This window comes from Pezoporus occidentalis, unplaced genomic scaffold (genome assembly GCF_034315485.1).
Source record: "Pezoporus occidentalis ecotype Australia unplaced genomic scaffold, CSIRO_AGI_Poc_V1 ctg94, whole genome shotgun sequence".
Classification (NCBI taxonomy): domain Eukaryota; kingdom Metazoa; phylum Chordata; class Aves; order Psittaciformes; family Psittacidae; genus Pezoporus; species Pezoporus occidentalis.
In genome coordinates this window covers 1,533,700-1,555,028 of record NW_026916304.1, presented here as the reverse complement: position 1 = coordinate 1,555,028, position 21,329 = coordinate 1,533,700, and the positions used below count along the sequence as shown (strand labels likewise).

At 38.8% G+C, this 21,329-nt stretch overlaps 1 protein-coding gene across 2 annotated transcripts in view; it reads right to left on the bottom strand.

Moving 5' to 3' along the window:
* Positions 1 to 21,329, bottom strand: part of AGL (amylo-alpha-1, 6-glucosidase, 4-alpha-glucanotransferase) — a 38,890-nt gene that overhangs the window by 12,206 nt on the left and 5,355 nt on the right. The window contains exons 6-25 of one of the 2 annotated variants that reach the window (XM_062606147.1): positions 17,463 to 17,644; positions 17,122 to 17,233; positions 16,695 to 16,815; positions 16,413 to 16,515; positions 16,224 to 16,321; positions 15,542 to 15,681; positions 12,517 to 12,704; positions 11,370 to 11,493; positions 10,146 to 10,309; positions 9,571 to 9,672; positions 9,100 to 9,252; positions 8,869 to 9,019; positions 7,394 to 7,518; positions 7,177 to 7,289; positions 6,918 to 7,052; positions 6,286 to 6,416; positions 5,153 to 5,289; positions 3,490 to 3,623; positions 2,191 to 2,366; positions 343 to 445 (exon numbers count right to left, since the gene is read on the bottom strand). In XM_062606147.1, the coding sequence (XP_062462131.1) occupies positions 343 to 445; positions 2,191 to 2,366; positions 3,490 to 3,623; positions 5,153 to 5,289; positions 6,286 to 6,416; positions 6,918 to 7,052; positions 7,177 to 7,289; positions 7,394 to 7,518; positions 8,869 to 9,019; positions 9,100 to 9,252; positions 9,571 to 9,672; positions 10,146 to 10,309; positions 11,370 to 11,493; positions 12,517 to 12,704; positions 15,542 to 15,681; positions 16,224 to 16,321; positions 16,413 to 16,515; positions 16,695 to 16,815; positions 17,122 to 17,233; positions 17,463 to 17,644 (2,692 nt within the window). Of the gene's footprint in view, positions 1 to 342; positions 446 to 2,190; positions 2,367 to 3,489; positions 3,624 to 5,152; positions 5,290 to 6,285; positions 6,417 to 6,917; positions 7,053 to 7,176; positions 7,290 to 7,393; positions 7,519 to 8,868; positions 9,020 to 9,099; positions 9,253 to 9,570; positions 9,673 to 10,145; positions 10,310 to 10,887; positions 11,012 to 11,369; positions 11,494 to 12,516; positions 12,705 to 15,541; positions 15,682 to 16,223; positions 16,322 to 16,412; positions 16,516 to 16,694; positions 16,816 to 17,121; positions 17,234 to 17,462; positions 17,645 to 21,329 lie in introns of both variants that reach the window. The other variant, XM_062606146.1, reaches the window with a different exon arrangement.

The following is a 21,329-nucleotide window of genomic DNA, read 5'->3' as shown; positions in this document are numbered from 1 at the left end:
CCAAATTAAATATTAACAAAGTATCAAATTAATGCAACAATGATGCGGGTACATGCGAAACACAGTGGCTTTGTTTAAGGATAAGAAGTAGTGTTACAGGAATTAGAACTACCTTAATCTATACAGAACATTGGGTTCATGGTGCTAAGCAAGCAAGAGAAAGTCATTTAAGTAGTATTGAATTTCACTTAGGGAGTGCTCCCAAATCCATCCAGGGCCATTACAGTTTTATACTGCACATCAACTGCTTCTAACTCCTGTGTGTCATCTGACTTTGAGACCATGCCTTTTTCGTAACTAACTGCAAAACCAGGAAGAACTGAATCGAAGCCAGTCTCCTACCTTGCTTCTAGATAGCGCCCAGTAACCAGCATTAGACCTCTCAGTGCAATAAAGGTATCCCTTCCCCAGGAGCGAAAAATTCCAGAGGAAAAGTGAGGTAAACCTAAACAGAAAGGTCATTGTTTGTCTCGTTTGTTGATAGAGCAGAAATCTCCACGCACACATAAAATAACCACAAGTAAGAATATATTCACATTTATCATGATTTTTCTAGATGAAGATATTGAAATAATCTCCCCAGCCAAGTTCTTGATAGAATCAAATAAAACCTCATTTTAGAACATCTGCTAGAATTTCGAGATCATGCAACAGAAATTCTCACCTCAGTAAGAGTCCCATTTTAATTAAGTCACTTTGTAACTTAACCAAGTGCCACCCTTTTAATTACAGGAGCAGAAAGAAAACTAACAACCAAAAAGCCAGAGCTATGTGAGGATTTACACTGCTTTGTCAGCAGGGTTACTGCAGGAGGGCCATCCATCTCAGTAGTACAAAGGGGACAAGGCTGAAGTGCTATGCACTTGTTCAGGCCAAAACTGTTCTCAGCCAGTATAAAAGGAATCCTCCTTCTCTTTTCCAGCAGCTTCTAGTACTACATCTTATTGCAGACTTCTAATACCTAACTCATGATTCTGACTGATACAGCTTAATAAGTACAGTTCAGGAGGGTCCATCCTTGTGTTTACTTCCATTTATTAACCTGAAAATTTAACTTACTGGACAAAAAATTCCCCGTGGTGAAGTCTTAAACCAGCAGCCGCTGGTGCATGCTTGGCAGAACAATGTTTCAACTTCCCTCACCTACCCGTCCAAAGTATTTGCTAACACTCAAATTCTGCCTCCACACTTGTGGATTTTATGGTACATGAGAAGAACACTTGAGAATGAATCCATGTACAAGTTTAAAATCTCAGACACAACTACCACTGAGTATGTGAAGGGAATACGTAAACTCAAACCCTTTGGTGTAATTAATCTTCATGACCAGTTTAAGGGAACACTGTGCCTCTTTCCTGCTAGGTAACACTAAAGCAGTTAGATGGAATGTAACTAAAACCCAGAAACTAGAAGCAGTAAAATTCTGTGACAGATGGCAGAAAGGAGGAAATAAACACCCCATTGACACAGATGCCACAGACTCTGTGGATGTGAAAAGTTTCTGTGGTTGCAGAAAAGGAATGGGCCAGCTCAGAACAAAACTGAATTCATTCTAGGCCACTAAACACAGAAGATAATACTTTGGACATAGGAAAGTGCCCAGTTTAAAGATTGCAAGATGCTGGCTGAACATTAGGAGCTATAAGCACTATTTGCTGACTGCTTTTATGCTCTTTCCTTTTGGAGAGTTTCAGATCAGGCGTTTTGCTCTGCTAAAGGCTCTTTTTCTCTGAGAACTTGTGAAAAATGAATTGTACCCTTGTACTTCATTACAATTCAGTTTTTAAATCCATGTTTAAAGGAAGATAAACTAAAGCCTATCACACCAAGTCTATTTATCTCAAGCAAGTCTCCTGGAAAGAGAGAACATACTTATGGATCTCCATATATGATAAAGAAAGGTATTTTTATCTATATCCGCTAAATAAAGTGTTTATAAGCTCCATCTCCCATTCCCCAAGAGCAGTAACAAAATGGGTTTCTCAGAGTAGTACCACTAGACAGAGCTCCCATAGTTTTAAACCTGAAACCTAGGGGAAGGGCAAGTAAAACTGCTGCCTATGTTTTATACCTACATTTTATTCCTGGTTGCTGACATATGGATCCCAAACACAATGGAGACACTCCTAAATACAGTTACTAAGGACAGCTGAACTATTCTGGAAGACTTTTAACATTGTCCTCACTTACCAGCTGCCAAGGAAACACAACACTGCTCTTTCACATTCGTAATCTCATTCAGCCTATAGGGAACATCACGCAAGGAAGGAGACAGATCTGGCAGGCAGGAGTATCTTCCTATACCACACATCTGGATCGAACCCAAGGAAAGGTGTTTCACAAATGTTGATCCATTCTGCACAAAGCTGCAATTGCAACATAATTCAATTAAAATAAATTCACGTTCAGCAACATCATTCTATCCTTTTTTCATTTACCAATAACTACTGTAAGTATTAGGCATAATGAATACAATAAACTAACAATGGGTTAATATTTCTATTTTGCAGTACATAAGATTCAGTTTGTAAATCAATTTTTTCCCAAAAAAATGGATGCCCAATATTAGTCTTAAAATTTAATTTAACAATGGCAGTGGGAGTATTGATGTCAAATATTTCTAGGGAAAAGGGCAAAACCAAAAGCTTGGTTTACATGATGCCTTCATAGAGACCTCAGACCTGAAAAATATGAGGAAAGATATTTTACCGTGAATAACAGCTCCTGTCAAACCTGTTGTTTTTTTTTAAAAGAAAGATCACCACATATTAATATATATTATCATACATAAAAATGTATAGATCAGTGAACACTGTCCAAATTAATGCAGCCTGTGTTCCTGACAAGTCCAGGCCCAAACCTTTTTTCATGGAATGTACCCCTTTGCACAGGAGTTCGCTGCCACTCCAAATTCTAGTCCCATTTTAACATCTGTATTTAAAACACCCCAAACCTGACTTGCTCAGAGTGCTCATAGCTAGAATAAAGCCTCCATTAAATCCATCTCCCTTCCCTTTCCAAGGGAGAAAAGAGAAGCAGATGCTGAAGACTAAACAGTTATCTGAAGAAGTAAGAAAAGTGCTCAGATAACAAAGGTTATTCAGCTGTGTTAGAAACACTGAACAAAGCAACAGCCCAAGGACAATCTGGTCATCTTCTTCTTTCCCTGAACTTCAGGAATCGTTGCAGTTGTACTAAAATTACAGCAAAAAAAGGTTTCTGAAGCTTGGCAAAGAAATGCTGGCTTAAGGCTTCCTCCTCCTGCTGCACACCACCAACAGGAGTTATAGATTCAAGCCCTGCATAGCTATGCAAAACCTCAGCCTTCCAAACCACCACCGGTAGAAGATAGATTTGATATTCATTACCTATTTTACCCTTTGACACTGGACAAGTATGAAGAGATTTAAATCACATTCTCCAGCAGATAAAACTGAAAAGGTGCAAATATGTGCAGGTACCTCTACAGCTCTGATCTGCCCAGCATACCTAGACATCTGACGCCATCCGACATCCAGAAGCGTTGTGTATGCACCCACTAATATGGCATCAAAGTAACATGGGATGAGGTAACGTGGAATTCTCTTCAGGTAGACAAACATGGCTTTCAACCATTTACCAACCTATTAAAATACAAGAGAATCAGAACTTGATAACACTAGGGTTCAAAACCAGTGCTTTCAGGATGCAGCTAGCTGAAGTATGTGTACATTTATTACACCCAAGTTATGCTTGGCTACCACAAAAATGAGATCCTCTTCTGTTACTAACACCACCATCAGCATGCAACCATTCACATTTTCAAAGCTGTCCATGATAGATATTTGTGGTAGAACTGCTGCACCCTCCTGCTCCTAAAGCAGTTGGGAAAAATCTGTGCTATATTTATTATGTCATAAATGGGCAAAACCACCAACTATAGAAAGAGTTTATATTTTGCTAGTCTGGTAGGAAAAACTCCAAATATCACGAAGAAGTTATCAAAACTGAGCAGCAAAGGAAAGCTGCAATTTGGAAAGCATCACTGCAACCCATGGGAAGGGTTTCTCATTGCTTATAAAGACAAGGTTGAAGAGATGAAGCTTGAGACAGTGACAGAAAAATTACCAGAAGGCTGAATTATTTACAGCCACTAGTGAAAAATTACTGCAGATCTGGGCCTAGGGCTCAAGATTCTGGAGCTTCACCTCCTCTGTGTCACTGTAAAGCATTCAACACATAGGAAGTATTTCTCCTGTTAAAAAAGCATTTTGACAACCTACTAGGAACTTACTCAAGATTCAAACCTTTCAGATGAAGAAAGTAAGTGTCAATGTATTACATGATGACATTGTGCTTGTAACCTGGAAATTAGGAAGGGAAAGTACCTATCGCTATAGGTACTTTATATTTTCTGCAAAACAGAGTAAGACACTACAAAAGAACTCAAGAACTACACAGGAACAAACAAGCAATAGTCTTTGAGGAGCAGTAAATTTGGCAAGTATCAGAGCAACTTCCTTTCTATAGAAAGCTCTGTCTGTGAAGTCGAACTCAACATTCACTTCAGTACATCAGCTGCTTTATCCATGCTTCCGCTTTCTTACACTTGACTTCAGGAATAAAATGAAGTAAGAATGCTAAAGCCTTTATTATTATATTCATTATGGAAGTTACTCAAATCAGCTCATCTTGTGAACTACAGCAATTGCCATGCAGGAAAATCAAATATGACAAAGAAAGAAAAGGACTGCATACAGGTAACCTGAATCTCGGCAATCCCTGTCTTCTCAGTGATTGACTGTGCCATCTTACAGTAACTCTATCATAATAATGTACACCTGGTGTTCAGGCCCTCTTTTGAAAGTACTTAAAGAAATAACAGTTCATTTTTATGTGAGGAAAAGTAATAAACAGGGAAGGACCCTGCAAGCCTTTCCACCATAGCTATCCATCCCTCCATGCCCTAGGCAGTTTTCACTTTCCTTTTGCAGTCTATTCTTAAACAGGATTGAAGAGAGGGAAGAAAAATGGTGTCCTGGAAGTCCTACTAGAACTTGCCTAGACAAAAGGTGTTACAGACAGACTGAAGTTCAGAACAGAGCAGCAACTGAAAAGGAAACAAACTAGTCATTTAAAACCCCAAGGTCACCAAGTAAGTATTTTTACTCACTTCTGCACAGGCTGCTGCACGTGAAATCAGGCGATTACTGACATAATCAATCATCCAGTCACCAGATCTTAAATTGTCACAAAATGGATGACCCAAATCATTCTTTGGTCTAATGTCTGCCATCACGGACATTAACCCTGAAGATACAAACCCAACTCTGTATTAAAAGACACGCTGTTATCACAAATAGCAAGTACAATTCAGGAAGAAAAGGTACACAGTGCAACAGATGGTCTGGAGCACAAGTGTGATGGGGAATGGCTGAAGAACATGGGGAGTTCAGTCTGGAGAAGAGAAAGCTCAGGGGGGACCTTATCGTTCCCTACAACTCCCTGACAGGAGGATGGAGCCAGGAGGGGCTGGGCTCTGCTGCCAAGGAACAAAGGATGGGACAGGAGGAAATGGCCTCAAGCTGCACCAGGGCAGGTTTAGATGGAGCTGAGGAACAATTCCTTCCCCACAGGGTGCTCAGGCATTGGAACAGGCTGCCCAGGGCAGTGCTGGAGTCACCGTCCCTGCAAGTGTTCACACACCGTGGAGACGAGGCCCTCAGTGCATTGGGTTAGTGGTGGCCTTGGCAGTACTGGGAATGGTTGGACTGGATGAGCTTAAAGGGCTTTTCCAAACCAGGTGATTCTATGATTCTCTGCGAATTTAACTGCATTCTCTTGGTCTGCACAATGAGGTAGAATACAACTCAGTAGCTGTTTCCACAGCATACATCATACAGAGTTACGAAAGTTGTGGAATAACTAGCACGATGCAATTAATACATTTGAGAAGTGGTCAACAGTGCTCAGAATTTAGTAATGCTGAGTTTCATTAATGTGACTTTTCACTGCAGATATATGTATTTTGGTTTTATTGTAAAAGCAATGGCATTGGGGTTAAAACACATATTGAAACTTCATTTTGCAGCCCAGAGTATCAAGAGAGGAGCTTTGGTTTAGTATATGATTTTTCTGCGTACAACTCTGATTAGCAGCATGGTCAAGCAGAAAAAAACCCTCACTTACGTTGTTTACCCAAACAATGGCACTAGTCATAAACCAGCATTAAGGTATGAGCTATACTGGGCAGCTGTATGCGATGTTTTTTTAACTTGACAGAAAAAAGAAAGCTGAAACTATTACCTTGGAGGCCTGCATACTTCAGTGATGACCAGTTTGGTATATTATAGCAGCCTCCACCATCTTCTTGCTCTTCTGCCTCACATCTATACAGCACTTGATTTAGGTCAGCCAAAGTCAGTTTAGATGCAATACTTTAAAAACAGTGGAGAAAACAAAAACAATTCTAAACCCAAAGAGCAGCATCAGTAGGGAAAGACAGAAGAGGATTTCATAAACAATGCTAGCTTCAGACTTCAATCAAAATAACTCACCACTTCATCCTGCAAATTAAGAGCCTAAATTTTGAGATGCTCTGCTCTGTTGCTTCACTATTTATTTAGAAACACAGTATTAAGTACAAACCCTGAACAGTCAAACCCCAACGCTGACAAGTACTCCATGTAGCATGTCCACTTTAAGCAGCAATTATACAGAACATGAACAAAAGAGCCCAGGAAGTTTTGAAGTACTGAAGTATTAACCCTGCTTGTATTATACACAAAAAGAATCTCTCAGAGTTTTTGTTGCCCTCTGACAATCCAAATCTACCCTCAGAAGCAACAACAACAAAATCCTCACTGAGTTTGCAGAGCATTCTTTGCTCCCAAGTGTAGTTCTCTCGGTTCTACTTTAGAAACTGAAAGCATACTCACGAGGAGAACAATGTATTTAATATGGGTGCTGAATGATCATCAGGAAGACTTCCAGATTTAAAGTGAGGGCTGAACTGGATCAAGTGATTGCGGAGTACACCAACAGCCTCTTGTGCCTTTGGGTCAAGACTAACTCTGTAAAAACAAGTGCATAACTTGGAGAAATGGAGCACTTCAAATAACTATTCCCCAGTCTCAAAGCAAAGCAGCCCATCATTCTGTTTGCTAACACAGCTGTTGCCCAGCTATAACAACGTACCTGAACACTATTACACTTCCTGGCGTCAGTTTTTCAAACTCTATTTCTTGAACAAATTCATTCGGCCCTTTTATGGCAGTTCCTGCTTGCTTTATGATTTTACTGTCCTTGATCTTTGAAAAGAGAACACATTTGCAACTGAAATTCAATGTCTTTTCTAAGGTAAAATAACACAAATGACAAAGTATTACATGAGAACATAGGGGAACGAGGCTACCTGGATGTGCTCTCTGAGTTCTACTGTGAAATTAGGCAATCCATTTACAAAACGTTCATCTTTTTTGTAAGGACTGGCACTTCTCTCAATAGTCCGAGCCTCAAGTACTACTTCTTCTATTTTTCCTAAGAAAAGTTAAATCATATTGTAGCTGTTAAGATACTTGAAAAGGGGTTCTTTTGAAAACATGAAGCAAAACCTAAAACTAAATACCCAAATACTCAGAATGAAACCCTCAAATATTGAAAATACAAGTCTGTTATACAGCTAAAGAACAAGCAGACGTGAGGAAGTGTTTTAAATATCCTATGAACACTCACTACACACTCACTGTTGCACTGTATTTAAAAGTTTTGTTATTTCATAACTGAACCATAAAATCAGTCACCAATTAGTGAATTACTAACTGACTTCTACTGATCTGTTTGTCTCTATTACCTTATAGGAGAAACCATAAGAATGGTTTCCAAACTGCAGCTACAGATGGATGGATCTAAGGCAGAAGTTCTTCCCTGTGAGGGTGCTGAGGCACTGGCACAGGGTGCCCAGAGAAGCTGTGGCTGCCCCATCCCTGGCAGTGTCCAAGGCCAGGTTGGACACAGGGGCTTGGAGCAAGCTGCTCTAGTGTGAGGTGTGCCTGCCCATGGCAGGGGTTGGAACTGGATGGGCTTTAAGATTCTTTCCAACCCAAACCAGTCTGGGATCCTATTTTTATCTTCAAAGTGTAACAGCTACCATTATTATTCAAATGATCCAATTTTCTCTATCCTTTCAGTAAACTACAAACTAAGGTATACAGGTCTTGCAGCTGCTTGTAAATGTCTTAACATGTAATGTGACTAAAACAGGCACATGCACACAAAGAACTGAATATACTTAAAAAGCCAGTTTGGAAAGCTTCTCTTCAGAAGTGTGTTGAGGTAGTGTATAGAAGTTGCTATAATTTCCTGCTATTACGTATAGTAAATACTTGCATATGGAGGTAATACATACATAATATTAATATTATCTCTACATTAACTTATGCACTACAAAGTTGTTTCTTAATATGTATTTTAAAACTACAAAAATAGTCATACACAAGGAAGCTGAACATCAATGACTTACAAATATGGTATTTTAGCCTTCACAGTATAGCACTTAATAGCAATCCCTGCCCCAGCTCTGTACAACTAACTTTCTTGCTGTTATTTCTTACCAGCTCACAAACAAGACAGCAAACAAAAGCACACCCTCATGGGGAGCTTCTAAGAGAAAGCAGACTCAACATGAATGCCTTTGAAAACCCTAAGCAAGGTAAGCTTCTTATGGTTTATTTAACCACTTCTGGTGGATGCATGTTGGTACATATAAAAAGAGTGTTATATACTGAAAATTCTCAATCTGAAACACATGAAATCGGTATAAAAAGGATGGAATGAGAATAACTTGAATTTTTTGTATGCCTGCCATCTCTTGAAAAGAAATCTGATTACCTGGGATACACATTTCAGGTACTTCTTTACTGTAGAATGAAGTTTTAGGATCCCTGAAGGCAGTTCGACTTACAGCCACAACAGACTGGTGTGTGTTAGGGCAATGCCTTGTCACTGCCACTATGTCTTCATCAACTTGATCTACATACACCTAGAAAAGACAGACCATTGCAACTGTGCTCACTCACAACAGGAATATAGAGAAATCACAGTGGTACTCTCACTTCTTGCCTGATTAAAGCCTTTAGCTCCCAGCTCCTGATGCAGCCTGTTAATGGCCAGCCTTCCTGCTAGAATTCCCGTTTGGAAGTTAACTTCACCAGAAGCCAGGTGTGCTGCTGGATTCCATTTTGCATAAAACCTCTCTTCAGATACCACAGAGATCTGCAGAGAAATTAAGATTTAAGCAAATATCAGCTACTCTGGAAAAACAAAACAAACAAACAACTGGGGGTGACATGCTTTAGTGGTAGGCTTGGCAGTGCTGGCTTAACAGCTGGACTTTATGATCTCAAAGGTCTTTTTCAACCTGGCTGATCCTATATAATCAATTCAAATTTCATATGAAATCAGATAATCCAAAGTAACGCCAGCCAGTTAACTGCTTGTAATTTCAAATAAACAGAATAAAAGTATGTCCTAGGAGAAGAACAAAGCTTACATATCTAAAAAGAACTGAAGAGCTCAACTGCAGACACTTACCTGGTGTGGTACTAGTTCATCATAGCCTTTGGTGCTTCCTGTAGCACAGCATGCCATGGAAACAATCATTGCGCTGGGAAGGGCATCATATGCGGATCGATGCTACATTAAAAACACAGTGGAACAAAGACATAATTCATCCCTCCCAATTCAGCATGCAGAAGATCTTCTCAGTTTAAAAGAGGAGTAAAAGTAACTACAAGTGCATTAACAAAAGCAACTTGAGAGAAACCCATGAAAATAAGCATCCAGTTCCCACCACACTCTCATTCTCTCCTGTAGAGTGGCTTAGGAGAACAGGCTAAGAAGCAGAAACAGTGGCTGAAACGAAAAAAATCAAACCAGCTCATGAAGCAGCTTTATACGCTTTTTCCCTTAAAAGAAAAAATCCTGAGCACCAGAGGGAGTTGTGCTAAAATTCTATTCTCTGCACGACAACCTGAAGAACTGAAACACATTTTCCCTCAATATTGCTCAGGGAAAACATTCAGCTTGTACCAAGCCTTCTCATCGCTCAGGCACAGCAAATCAGAAAACATTCAATATAAACTCTGGGGTTTTGTTTAGGTGCTCACCTGAATTGGACATTCATTATCATGGGTAATATCCATAAAGAGTGCATGAGCAATAGCTGGCATCAAAGGCCTCAAATGCGGCTGAACAAAAGAGCCAACGGGTTCACCTCCAAAACGATAAACTAACCTTCCTTCTTCATGGCTATTATAAGCAGTCATTGCCTCTAAAGAACAAAACAGGTAGACATTTGCATAAGAGTAACTACCATGGAGTAAAACATGCAGAAAGATGTTAATGCAGCACTTCACAGTTGTTACTTTGGTGTGTTCTATCATTAAAAAAATACAAAAATTGCATACAACTATATGCTCCAGTATGAATGTGCAACCCAAGAGTTGTTGAGCTAGTCAGTGTCATAGATTAAGGTAGAGAAAGCTAAGGGGGAAAAGGGAGAAAAAAAAGATCTCAAACTGTTCCTCACAGGCTTTAAGAAACTGATGTGACAGAAGTCAGACACAATGCAGCACCTGCACGGCAGAACTGCGCTACAACCTCTTCCCTCACTAGAATAAGAGGGAAATATTTAACCACCTGTAAACTGATGCAGGATGTCTTCTTTTACAGCTAGTACTGTATTTTCTGCTGAAGTATCAAGGAAGTCACAATACAAAAAATGTACTTCTAGCTGCACAGAGTATGAAATTCATAGTGCATAATGCAGAAGCAACCTTTCCTTGGAACAAGCATGTATGTCATCTATAATCTCTTGTTGGGAACACAGTACACACAGAGCAAGCCTACCTCTTATTAAGGAGGTAATGCCCAGCCTATTCACAAAGATATTGTCCAGCTCCTCATTTCCAGTGAACAGCTCAGCCACTACATACAAATTGGCTCGCAATTTCCTAGCTGTGTCCAGCATGTACTGCAAAAAGCACAGCCAAAAAAGCCACAGAAAGGGGGGAAAGGTAGATACAAAAAAAGGACAAGTTTCAAAACTAGGCAGGGAGTGGACAATAGGAAAATGCCATGCAGCAAAGATAAACCAGCAAAATTAAGGAACAAAAAAGTTCTTACACAGAAGAGGACACACAAACATAAGCAAAAATCAAGAAGTAGCATAAAACACAGGCAAGTTAAATAGAAAATGAAGAAAAGGTAATTGCATAAGCAAAGAACATGGATATTTAAGGAAAAAAAAAAGGCATACCAATGTTAGTTTCACATTAAAAATCCCAAACCATACATGACAATCCTACATCATTTCCATCTGCTTATTGTACCTCTGATCAGGCTGGTAATTCCCAGGCGGTTGACAAAAATATTGTCAATGTACTCACTGCCCGTGAAGAGTTCAGCTACCACATAAAGATTAGGTCTGACTGATCTGGCTGTCGCTAGCATCTCCTATAGATCGTAATACATTTTTAATGCAAGGCATTGTCAGCTATATATATGCAATCATGAACACGAACAGTAACCAAACTTAAGTAACTCATATATGCTGTTCATTAAAGAAATTCCTAGCAGTTAAGATGGATAAAAGCACATTTGTATTTTACAATCGATTCTAGGAAATTCTTTTAAAGAGTTAAAGCTAATTACAACTTTGGTTTGAAACAAAACTTAGCTCAAAATTGAAAAACAAAGGTTGGATAAAAGCGATACCTGTAAAGACTTCAGTTCTAGACTTCAAAGTTACCATTCCAAACCCAGTAACAATAAATGAAAGAATGGCAGAAGTTTGGAAATGGTTGCATTTAAGAGCTCCCGTGTGCGCAACTCAACTCGTTTTAGAGAGCTCTTCACAGATGTGGGTAAGCTCTGTAACCAAGCTAAGGCTATGCACTGACAAGCTGTACTACTCAAACTCTACTTAAAGCTCATTTCCTAGGGAAGTACAATGTCTGGATGGAGTCAGCACCATAGTAAACAAGAAGCACTAATTGTAACAATAAGCCTGCCAGACAACTTCTTGCAGGTGTTCTTTCCCAACTTTTCAATTCTGGGAAGTAAACCTCTTCCTGATTAATTCAGCAATAGCAAAAATATGTATGACAAAGACACACCAAGACTTTGAACCATGTCTTGGCAATGACCCCAGATAAAACTGACATACTGCACCTTGGCAGTCACTGCACTTAGTCTGTAGATATGTGAGGGAAAGTTTAGCCAGGTCCATCCGCATGTGTAGTATTTCAGCTAAAGCAAAGAGGTGAAAGATACAATAGCTATACCCCTCTGTGACCTGCTTAAAGGAGCTGAAACCACACCTAACATCACCAGTCAAGAAACCTTTCTTATGCTATGAGGAAGATTCATTCACACCTGAACTCTGCTCTGTAGATCCTGCAAATTCCACAGCAGTGGAGCAGGACTGAGTTCAAAGGCAGAACCTGCTTTACAACAAACATGCCTAATTTTACATACCTCAGCTACATGAATGGGTGTTGAGTGACAGTTGTCAAGACGAACACCATGGAAATACTTGGCAGTGATTTCAGTGTATTTTTTCATGTGAGCCCACAGATAGGGGCAGTCTTCAGGTTTATTACCATAACGCAGCTTCACACTGTCTCCCCAGCAAATGAGCTCTCTTCTCAAGTAAACATTTGAGCCTGCAAGGGAAATAAATTCATTATAGCATATATGTATAGTACAGAACGTGTACCAAAACCAGAATGTGATATTTCATTTCCTAGAACACTGTGATGAAGAATAAAGATTCTAATAACGGTTATCAACTCAAAATCTACGTAGTCGACACTGACACACAATTTCAGAGTACTCCAAGGGAACAGATAACTTCTATAGTGATATTAATTCTTCAAATTGAAATAAAAATCCTTTTAATTCTTCTAAGTAGTATAAAAACGGTCCTTGAGAGGAAAAAAAAGAAGAAAAAGGCAGCAAAAAAATGAAGGGAATCAGTAGTTGGGGTTGTTTATACCAGCCAAATAGAAAAGCATATCTCTGTGTTACCATATACAAACTGCCACAGCCACAGCTTCAAATTCCATTTCTGTTACCAGCAGACTGATGCTGTAAGGCAGATTTCCAAAGTACTTAGGCCTGTAGGGCACTTAAATAGACAAAGTTCCTAAATAGCTTTTGTATGTATGAAAATAGTTACCCTTCATCTCACCTACTTTCACATACTAATTTTTTGCCTTCTTTTTGATACAATCAGTAACAAAAAATCTTTAAATCCGAGTTCATCTGTAATGTACTTACTGCACAGAATGCACTTATGGAGATTTAACTGTGACAAAGACTTAAATAATCAGTCAGATCTAAACCAAATGATTTCTGGCCTATATAAATCACTTATTTGACAGTGCAGCAATATACCACTTAAAAACCAAACACCAACACCCCACACTGTTTGCAACATGTAATATCCAGGACAAACATGGAAATGTCAATATACAGACCCACATAAGAGAAATACAATTGTATTTGAGCCATCAGTCTTCTGAAGGTCTATTTATATTCATCTTATCTAAACCTGATCAAAGCATAAGCAGGGTCAGCACCACTCAGGATGGGTAGGACATAGCTACTCCATTGCTTTCTGCTTTCCCAGCCCTGCTATACTGATGCACCACAAGTTATTTTAGTCGTTGAAGCTTGAATTAGATCAGGAAACTTGCTGAAAAGTAATCCTGGGTTAGCAAACATGGTTTTTCAGCCACACTGATTTCCTAAGCTCACATTATGGACACCTTACTGATTGGGCCTATACAATGAAAGATGCACAAGAGTATGAAACTAGTAAGTAAAGAGCAGGGACTGTAACTCACCTGAACTTCCAAAAGCATTCATTGAAGCACAGCCGACCTTTTATCTTCACTAATGGCAACACAGCCACATGGACAGAAAAACGCTTCCTTTGGATGAACACCATTCTTTTTGTAAGGGTCATTTAAAGAACTAGCCACAATAGTTTTGCAAGTCCTATATTTGTGCCCTTACATATCATATTTTCACAATGTATTCTCAGGTACAGTAACATGTGTCACAAACCAAAGATACAACACAAGTATAAAGCACTCAAAAAGCTGTAGATGAATTAAGAGGATTATCAGGGGCTGGAGCACCTCCTGTACAAAAAGATAGGCTGTGAATACTGGGGCTGTTCAGCCTGGAGAAGAGAAGCTGCATGGAGACCTCAGAGCAGCTTCCAGTGTTTGAAGGGGGCTACAAGGATGCTGGAGAGGGACTCTTCATCAGGGACTATAGCAATAGGACAAGGGGTGATGGGTTCAAACTGAAACAGGGGAAGTTCAGGCTGGATCTAAGGCAGAAGCTCTTCCCTGTGAGGGTGCTGAGGCACTGTCACAGGGTGCCCAGAGAAGCTGTGGCTGCTCCATCCCTGCCAGTGTTCAAGGCCAAGTTGGACACAGGGGCTTGGAGCAAGCTGCTCTAGCGTGAGGTGTCCCTGCCCATGGCAGGGGGTTGGAGCTGGATGAGCTTTAAGATCCTTCCAACCCAAACCAGTCTGTGTTTCTATGATTCCAAAAGAGAAAACTCAGTAATAGACATTATGTATGCCAACTAAAGCCAGAGACTGAAGGAAAGTCTGCCAGAAGAAAGGGCAATTAGCTGAAAGGCAACTGAACAAAACCCACCCTTGACACATACATTTTCATCCTTGTGAAGCAGGTTAAAAAAAAAAAACAACAAACAAAAATGAAACAGTAAATAAAAACTAGTGAAAGGGCTGTAGATTACTTTGCAAAGGTGAGGCATTTGCAAACTCCAGAGCACTCTGGAATATCAATTAGGTTAGCTTCTAAAGCAGACTGTAACTCTTAGATTAGAATTAAACTGACCTTTGTTTGATTCAGTTTACGAAGTGAATGTCTACTCTGAAAACTAGAGTTGCCAATCTTGCTTTTATTGGTATCAGTGCTGTCCCAAAGGAGTTAGAATGCACTACTTTAGTGCATGGTTATTTCATACCCTGTCTTCCCTTCACAAGTAATCTGCATTCTTAATTTGGATGAACTGAGTCATCTCTTGACTGCCACTAAGGGGCCCTTTCAAGTATCCACTTTTTGCTCACTAATGCAGTAAAACACTATCCACCTTTCTATTGCATTAGCTTTCCGCCGCTGCCATTGTCTTATGGAAATGCAAACAAGCAGTGGTGTTGGAACAAAGTACAAAGTAAGCAGAAAAGACAATGACAAAAGCAGGGAGGCAGGATATCCCCATTTCAGTGGCAGAAAGCTGGTTATTTCCCTCTCAAATCTTGCAAAACTGCACCTCAAATCCCAGTTCTTATAGTTGATCTGTATGCTGAAAGGGAAATAAACTGCTGTAAACTGTCTGCTATTCTGCAGCTTCACAGGAATACACCTGGAAAAAAAAGGTACATTAAATAAAACCCTTTCTGCTTTGGTTAGAATATCAAAAGGTTTATAAGATCATTCAAAGTTTGTTTACAAACCTGGTTCTGCAAAGTTTCTAAGAGGATCATCTCCCATAACCCAGCCATTATGTGCCATGAAATAACAAGCTTTATCTGGTTGATGTATCATAGTTTCTTCTTCCTCCACTGTAAGCTCTTTGAATGGATAAGTGAAATACCTATGGAATAGACAGGCAATTAAAACAAGCCAACTACATAAAGTAACCTAAACTGAAACTTGGTGGTTTTGAAATTAAAATATCTGCTATGAAGTGGCTAAATAAACCAGATAAACCAGATACAGACTAGCCTATAAGTGGAGAGCTTCCTGTTTGGTAGCATGCCCTGAAGGAGAAAAGACAGGTGCTGCCACTATCTTGGTGTCAGCTGGTAGCACACAACTAAAGCCCTAGCGCTTCAGATACATGAATGGTGTCAAGTACATCAAACCTGACAGGTGTAAGCTTTCCCACTTCACCCCTCTTCCACCTATAAGAGCCGTTTCCACTACATATGACTTCATTGTGCTAAGTATTGTTTCATGCCCTGGTCACGTAAGTTACCACTGTGGCTTAAAAAAGACAATCAATTCATTAGGAAGCATTTTTCCATGGGGAAACAAAACATGCACTTGTAGGTATAAATGTATACTTTTAACGAACTTTGAAGTCACTTTTCCTGGAAGATTCTGATAATTAAGAAGAAATAAATAGATATGTACCTGGTAACTAAAGGATATTTTCTAGTGATAGGACCCAGCTTAGGACCACCACCAGCCAGTCGTTCATAAACCACAGTGCCCACAAGACAATTGACAGCCTAGAAGTGATTAAATTAGGCATTATTGAAACTCCTATATTTCTTTGCAATTTAAAACAATTCAGCATTACAACACAAGTAATTATAAGACCTGCTCTTGATGGTGATGAGTTTGTCTCTGCTGTTCAGCATTCAATTCCTCAAGTCTCTTGCGAAACCAGTTACAACACTCTTCTATTGCAGCTGGTCCATTGCTTCTCAGGACATTGAAAGCAGAGAGCAATTTGAATAGTTTATTTTTAAAACATGCACTATGCATAACTATAAGAAACTTAAAAAGTCTTTTTTCCCATTTCTGAAAATAGTTCCATTTATTTGGTTTTACAAATTTAACTTCATTTGTGATTTTAACTTGTAATCAATAATACAATACCTGTGTGGTATGAATGTTGCCAAGGCTATATTCATATCTACAGTACAGCCAAACCGCCTATAATCAGGGTCCTGAACTACTTGAAGATGTTGATTTGGATCAGATTTAGTGCTCATTTTGCCTGAGAACAGGATAAAAAAAAAAAGAGCATTCACCATAACATAGAAACAGGAATTTAAGAGGCACAACTTCCCTTTTTCTAGTATAAGCAAGATGCAGGTAGATAAAGGTTTTGAAGGGGTGCAAAGTGTTCAAAGGCTTCACTAGCCCTCAGAGCATTTTTGTCTGCTTAAATCTGCATGACAGATTGCTCACGGAGCAAAACCTGGTATTAGTCTGTTCTCCAGTTTACTGTTAAGTTTACCTGTAAGTTTCTTGTACTATAAATACATAATCCACATGCTTCAGCAACATACTCTTACTTTACCTTGAGTTAGAAGGGTTTTAAATTGCTGCACAGCTTTGTTAACATCCACTTGGAAAAATTCCCATAGTTTAATTTTTGGATACACATCTTCCCATATTATTTTACGGATACACTATAAGAATAAAAATCACGTTAGTTAATAATGTTGATAACTGATAGAATTAAGAAAAGCTAACTGCTCATATGAATGGTTCAGGAAAAAGGAGTAAAGAGTTATTTCATTAAATATAACTGTAAAGCATGCACCATTTTTAATGCATTTCCACAACCTTGGAAATATTACAGGCTTATTCAGCTATTTATAGTGTTCACTAGCTTATACTTGATTATCAGTCACTTACATTCAGATGATGATCATTTTCAATCAAGGGAGGAACCCCTTTAGCAGTATACTTTCCATCAGCCACCATACAGGTTAAGTGCCACAGAGCTCTATCCAAGACCCAAGCTGGCTTCAGGTGAGGAGAATTTACAAGGTTATAGCCACATTCTGGATGCATCCTGAGCCATTCACTGTTAGTGGCTTATTCCAGAAAGGGAGGGGAGAAAGAAAACAAAGTAAGTACACACACTGAACACTCTGTTGTTTTGTGCAAACATCCTAACACCAAGAAGTTAAGGTACTATGGCATGTATAGTTAGTTCATGTTTCAGCTAAAGTTTTCCATGTCTTATGCAGGTGTGCATTACTGCTAGCAGTTGTTTTGCAACAAATACAGTTGCAGAGGCCACAGAGAAACCTTGATAATTACATAAAAACATGCAATAGTACCAACAACTCTAAAACACTAAGAAAACAAAATCACATTTTTGTTGCAGGAAATACAAACAATGGCCATGAAATGTTCTTTGTGTATTAAAAGCTAAACATACATCCCAAACCAAGATTTAAGATTACTCAAGTTTTTTGGATTTTAATATTCTTAACCCTATCAGATGTTACACTCACAGCCAGAGAGCAAGACTGCTACGCACACTGCCCAAAAAGTGAATGAAAAATGTAGTTAAATGAGCCTTTTAGAAAGGATTAGCTGTGAGCCTGTTGTGTACATAGGAAGTAGCAGACTAGTGGGCAGCGATGCCATTGAGCCTTACACAGGAAGATGAGTGCACACAAAGGGAACACTAGTTCAGCTCAAACATGCCACTTGACTGTTCTATCTTCTAAACAACCCTTGTAGGTATTGACAAGCACCAGAAGATGCACTGGACATTAAGAATTAAATCAGAGAAGGAAATGAGCATTCGCTAGAAAATGGATGTAATATTTGACATTGTTTAGTGGTGGAAGGGTTGGACTTGAGGTTCTTAAAGGACTTTTCCAACCTGGTTGATTCTATGATTCTAATAGACAGTAGTGTGCCTGTAGCAGCATGAGTAAATACATGTATGGCAGAGATGAATTTGATTTTGAAAGTATGACATGGAAGAAAAAAAAAAACAAACCAGGAGTTCATTTATTTCCATTTTTGGAAGTGTCCTAAACACTGTTCAGCTGAAAATAATTTTTATAAATGCCTTTGGATGAATATCTGCAATTGCAAAAATAAATGTGAAAAGCACAGAATGCATAGGAACAAATACAATTTTTACTCAGGGTTTACAATTATTTTGTTGATAATCACTTCTCATAGAACACATCTTACTAGCCCACTGCATTAGAAAAGCAGGAAAAAACAGAAGTACTACTTCACACAAGGGAAAAATTATATTGCAAACATGAAGAGCCATTAATGTGTCAAAATTGTAGCAAACAATGATTACCTAAACCCCAAATTTGCTTATTTCAAAGAAGTTCAAACAAAAATGTTAAAGGGAAAGAAAAGAGAAACCTTTCTCAGTCTACAGTACGACCAGCTCTTCTGAGCACACTCTTACATTATGTCTCCAAGACCATTATGAGCATGGCAGAATTCCATACTTATAAGGTCAAACCATTGCTGGAAATTAAGATCATCCTGGCTCAAATGCCACCTACAACTAAAAATACCTTACTTATTTTAAAGTTGCATAAAGCAACAATGAGCTCAGGTTGTTACAGGCTGTTGCATTCTTATTTAAGAAAATAATTCCACATTTTTTAAAGGACTGTATTTCATATTTTTCAAAGGACATTGTTGTATAAACTAAGTTTGCTCATTGCCCTAGGTGACATTTTTTTCCTTCCCATTATAAAGCTGAGAAAAGGTGTTTGATATGATTATTCAAGTGCTTAAAGTAAGATTTGCCCAAGTGTTAAAGTCCAATTATACAGTAGTAGCCTCTTCTGAAAGATAAAGCAAGATATGATTATTTTAGTCCATTTTTATTACTTCATGTGATTCATTATAGCCACTGAAAGCTCAGAAGAACAACCAAGCAACATTCCATTTTCTGTCTCCTGGTGAAAATTAAATGCCAGCAAACACAGTACTTCTTATGTGAGGGTGTTTGAACACCTCAAAGGAAATGGCAGCCCTAAAAGGATACATCTACCCAGTTAACCAGCCATGGTTTGCAGGTTTATCTATGCTACCCAGGGTAACATGCCAAAAGGCACATCTATATTTAACATTAGTACATGCACTGACTTTCATTTTCAAGCCAGGCCACAGATGCTGGCTTTCACTAGAGCCTAAAAGACACATTGCCATCAAAGCCTGGCTCCCACTGATTTCCACTGTGCACACAGCCTGGCCTCCACTCCAGTGTGAAAACCAAGCACCTTAACTGCTTAATGCTGAGAGTGAGCTGCCTGACTTCCAGCAGGAACAGAGGGAAAACACTCCCACTTTTACACAGTGGTCTCAACTAGAATGCAGGGACTACCAACAGATACAGCCACTGTAGGCTGAGGGGTCATGAGCTGTGAGAATTATCAGCATTAGAGGATTTATCTCGAGACAACTTAAGCTTTAATGCAGACACTCTGCAGAATTAATAACAATGTACAAGTATTCATCATCTGCTCTAAGTAACTGCCTACACATTTTGTGACTTTTCCATTCAAATGGGGCTAATTAAACCACCCTAATGTGCAGGAATGAACTAATTTCACTACTAGAAATTGTTGTTCAATAAAACCAAACAAAAGTAAAGTTAAACTTCCACCTAATCGAGATTCAGACAAAAAGAACCCCCAAAACTACTTGCCTATTTTCTTATTTCAAAAGACCCAAAAAAAGCTCTACAGGCATATGCAACATTATTGCTTACTGACACATTTCTCAGCATATGCTTCTGTTTATGCCAAATTTGATGTTTAAGCTTGGAGTCTGTTGTAAATCAAGAGGTTTTGATTCTACACAACAAAGGTGGCCGGGAAATAGGAATTTAAAAGTGTGAAAACAGGAAACAAAGGCATCAAAGTAGTTCTTGCTTAATGATCTTAAGTCAGGACCCAGACATATTTCTATCCTGTTAGGAGACTTCTAAACACCTAAACATCCTTTTGCCATAGTACAAATCAATCATCCATCCCAATGAAGGTTACTTCAAACTCTGAATGTAACCTGAAAAAGCCCTTCTACAAATGTAGCCAATGAAGTGATATTTTTCTTCTCAAGCATATTTTGGAGTCTAATAGTTAGGTATTTCTGTCCATAAAAACATTCTCCTTGACAGCATGCATATACACACAATGAAAAGATGACAGTATCTCAAGCACATGTGAACAAAACTGGACTTCCCAGTTGTTGAAATGCAAGAAGTTTTTGATCTGAAAGTAGGAGGATGTTTAAAAGGCCTCATGTTTAACTGATTTAAAATTCCCTCAAGACACAGAGCCAATAACTATACTTAGTAATTCTCAGCAAACAGATATGGCAAACACAGGACCCACGCTGCATTACAGACTGATAAGAATATTAGGCAGCAGTCAACACCAAAGAACTAAAGCAAATAAAGTGAATTTCAAATTCACAGGTATCTCTTACTAGGTTTTTTTTAAGCCTCAAAGGACTGCAACATAAACATACATAACTATTTGCTGTACTCTGCTATGAAAAAGTATGATCTTTAGGATTGCAGTGTAAAATGACAAGTGCATTATAAACATAATCAAAGTGAACTTATCCAAGTAATCAGCAAAACTACAAATGATGAAGTACTGTAAGTTTTATCAGATCACACTGAACAAAACCTGCTGCTCCTCAAGCAGTGAAGTAAAGCCTTCAGTGCATTGGCTTATGTATGCTTAACCTCTCCCCCCCAAAAAAACAAAGCTATGT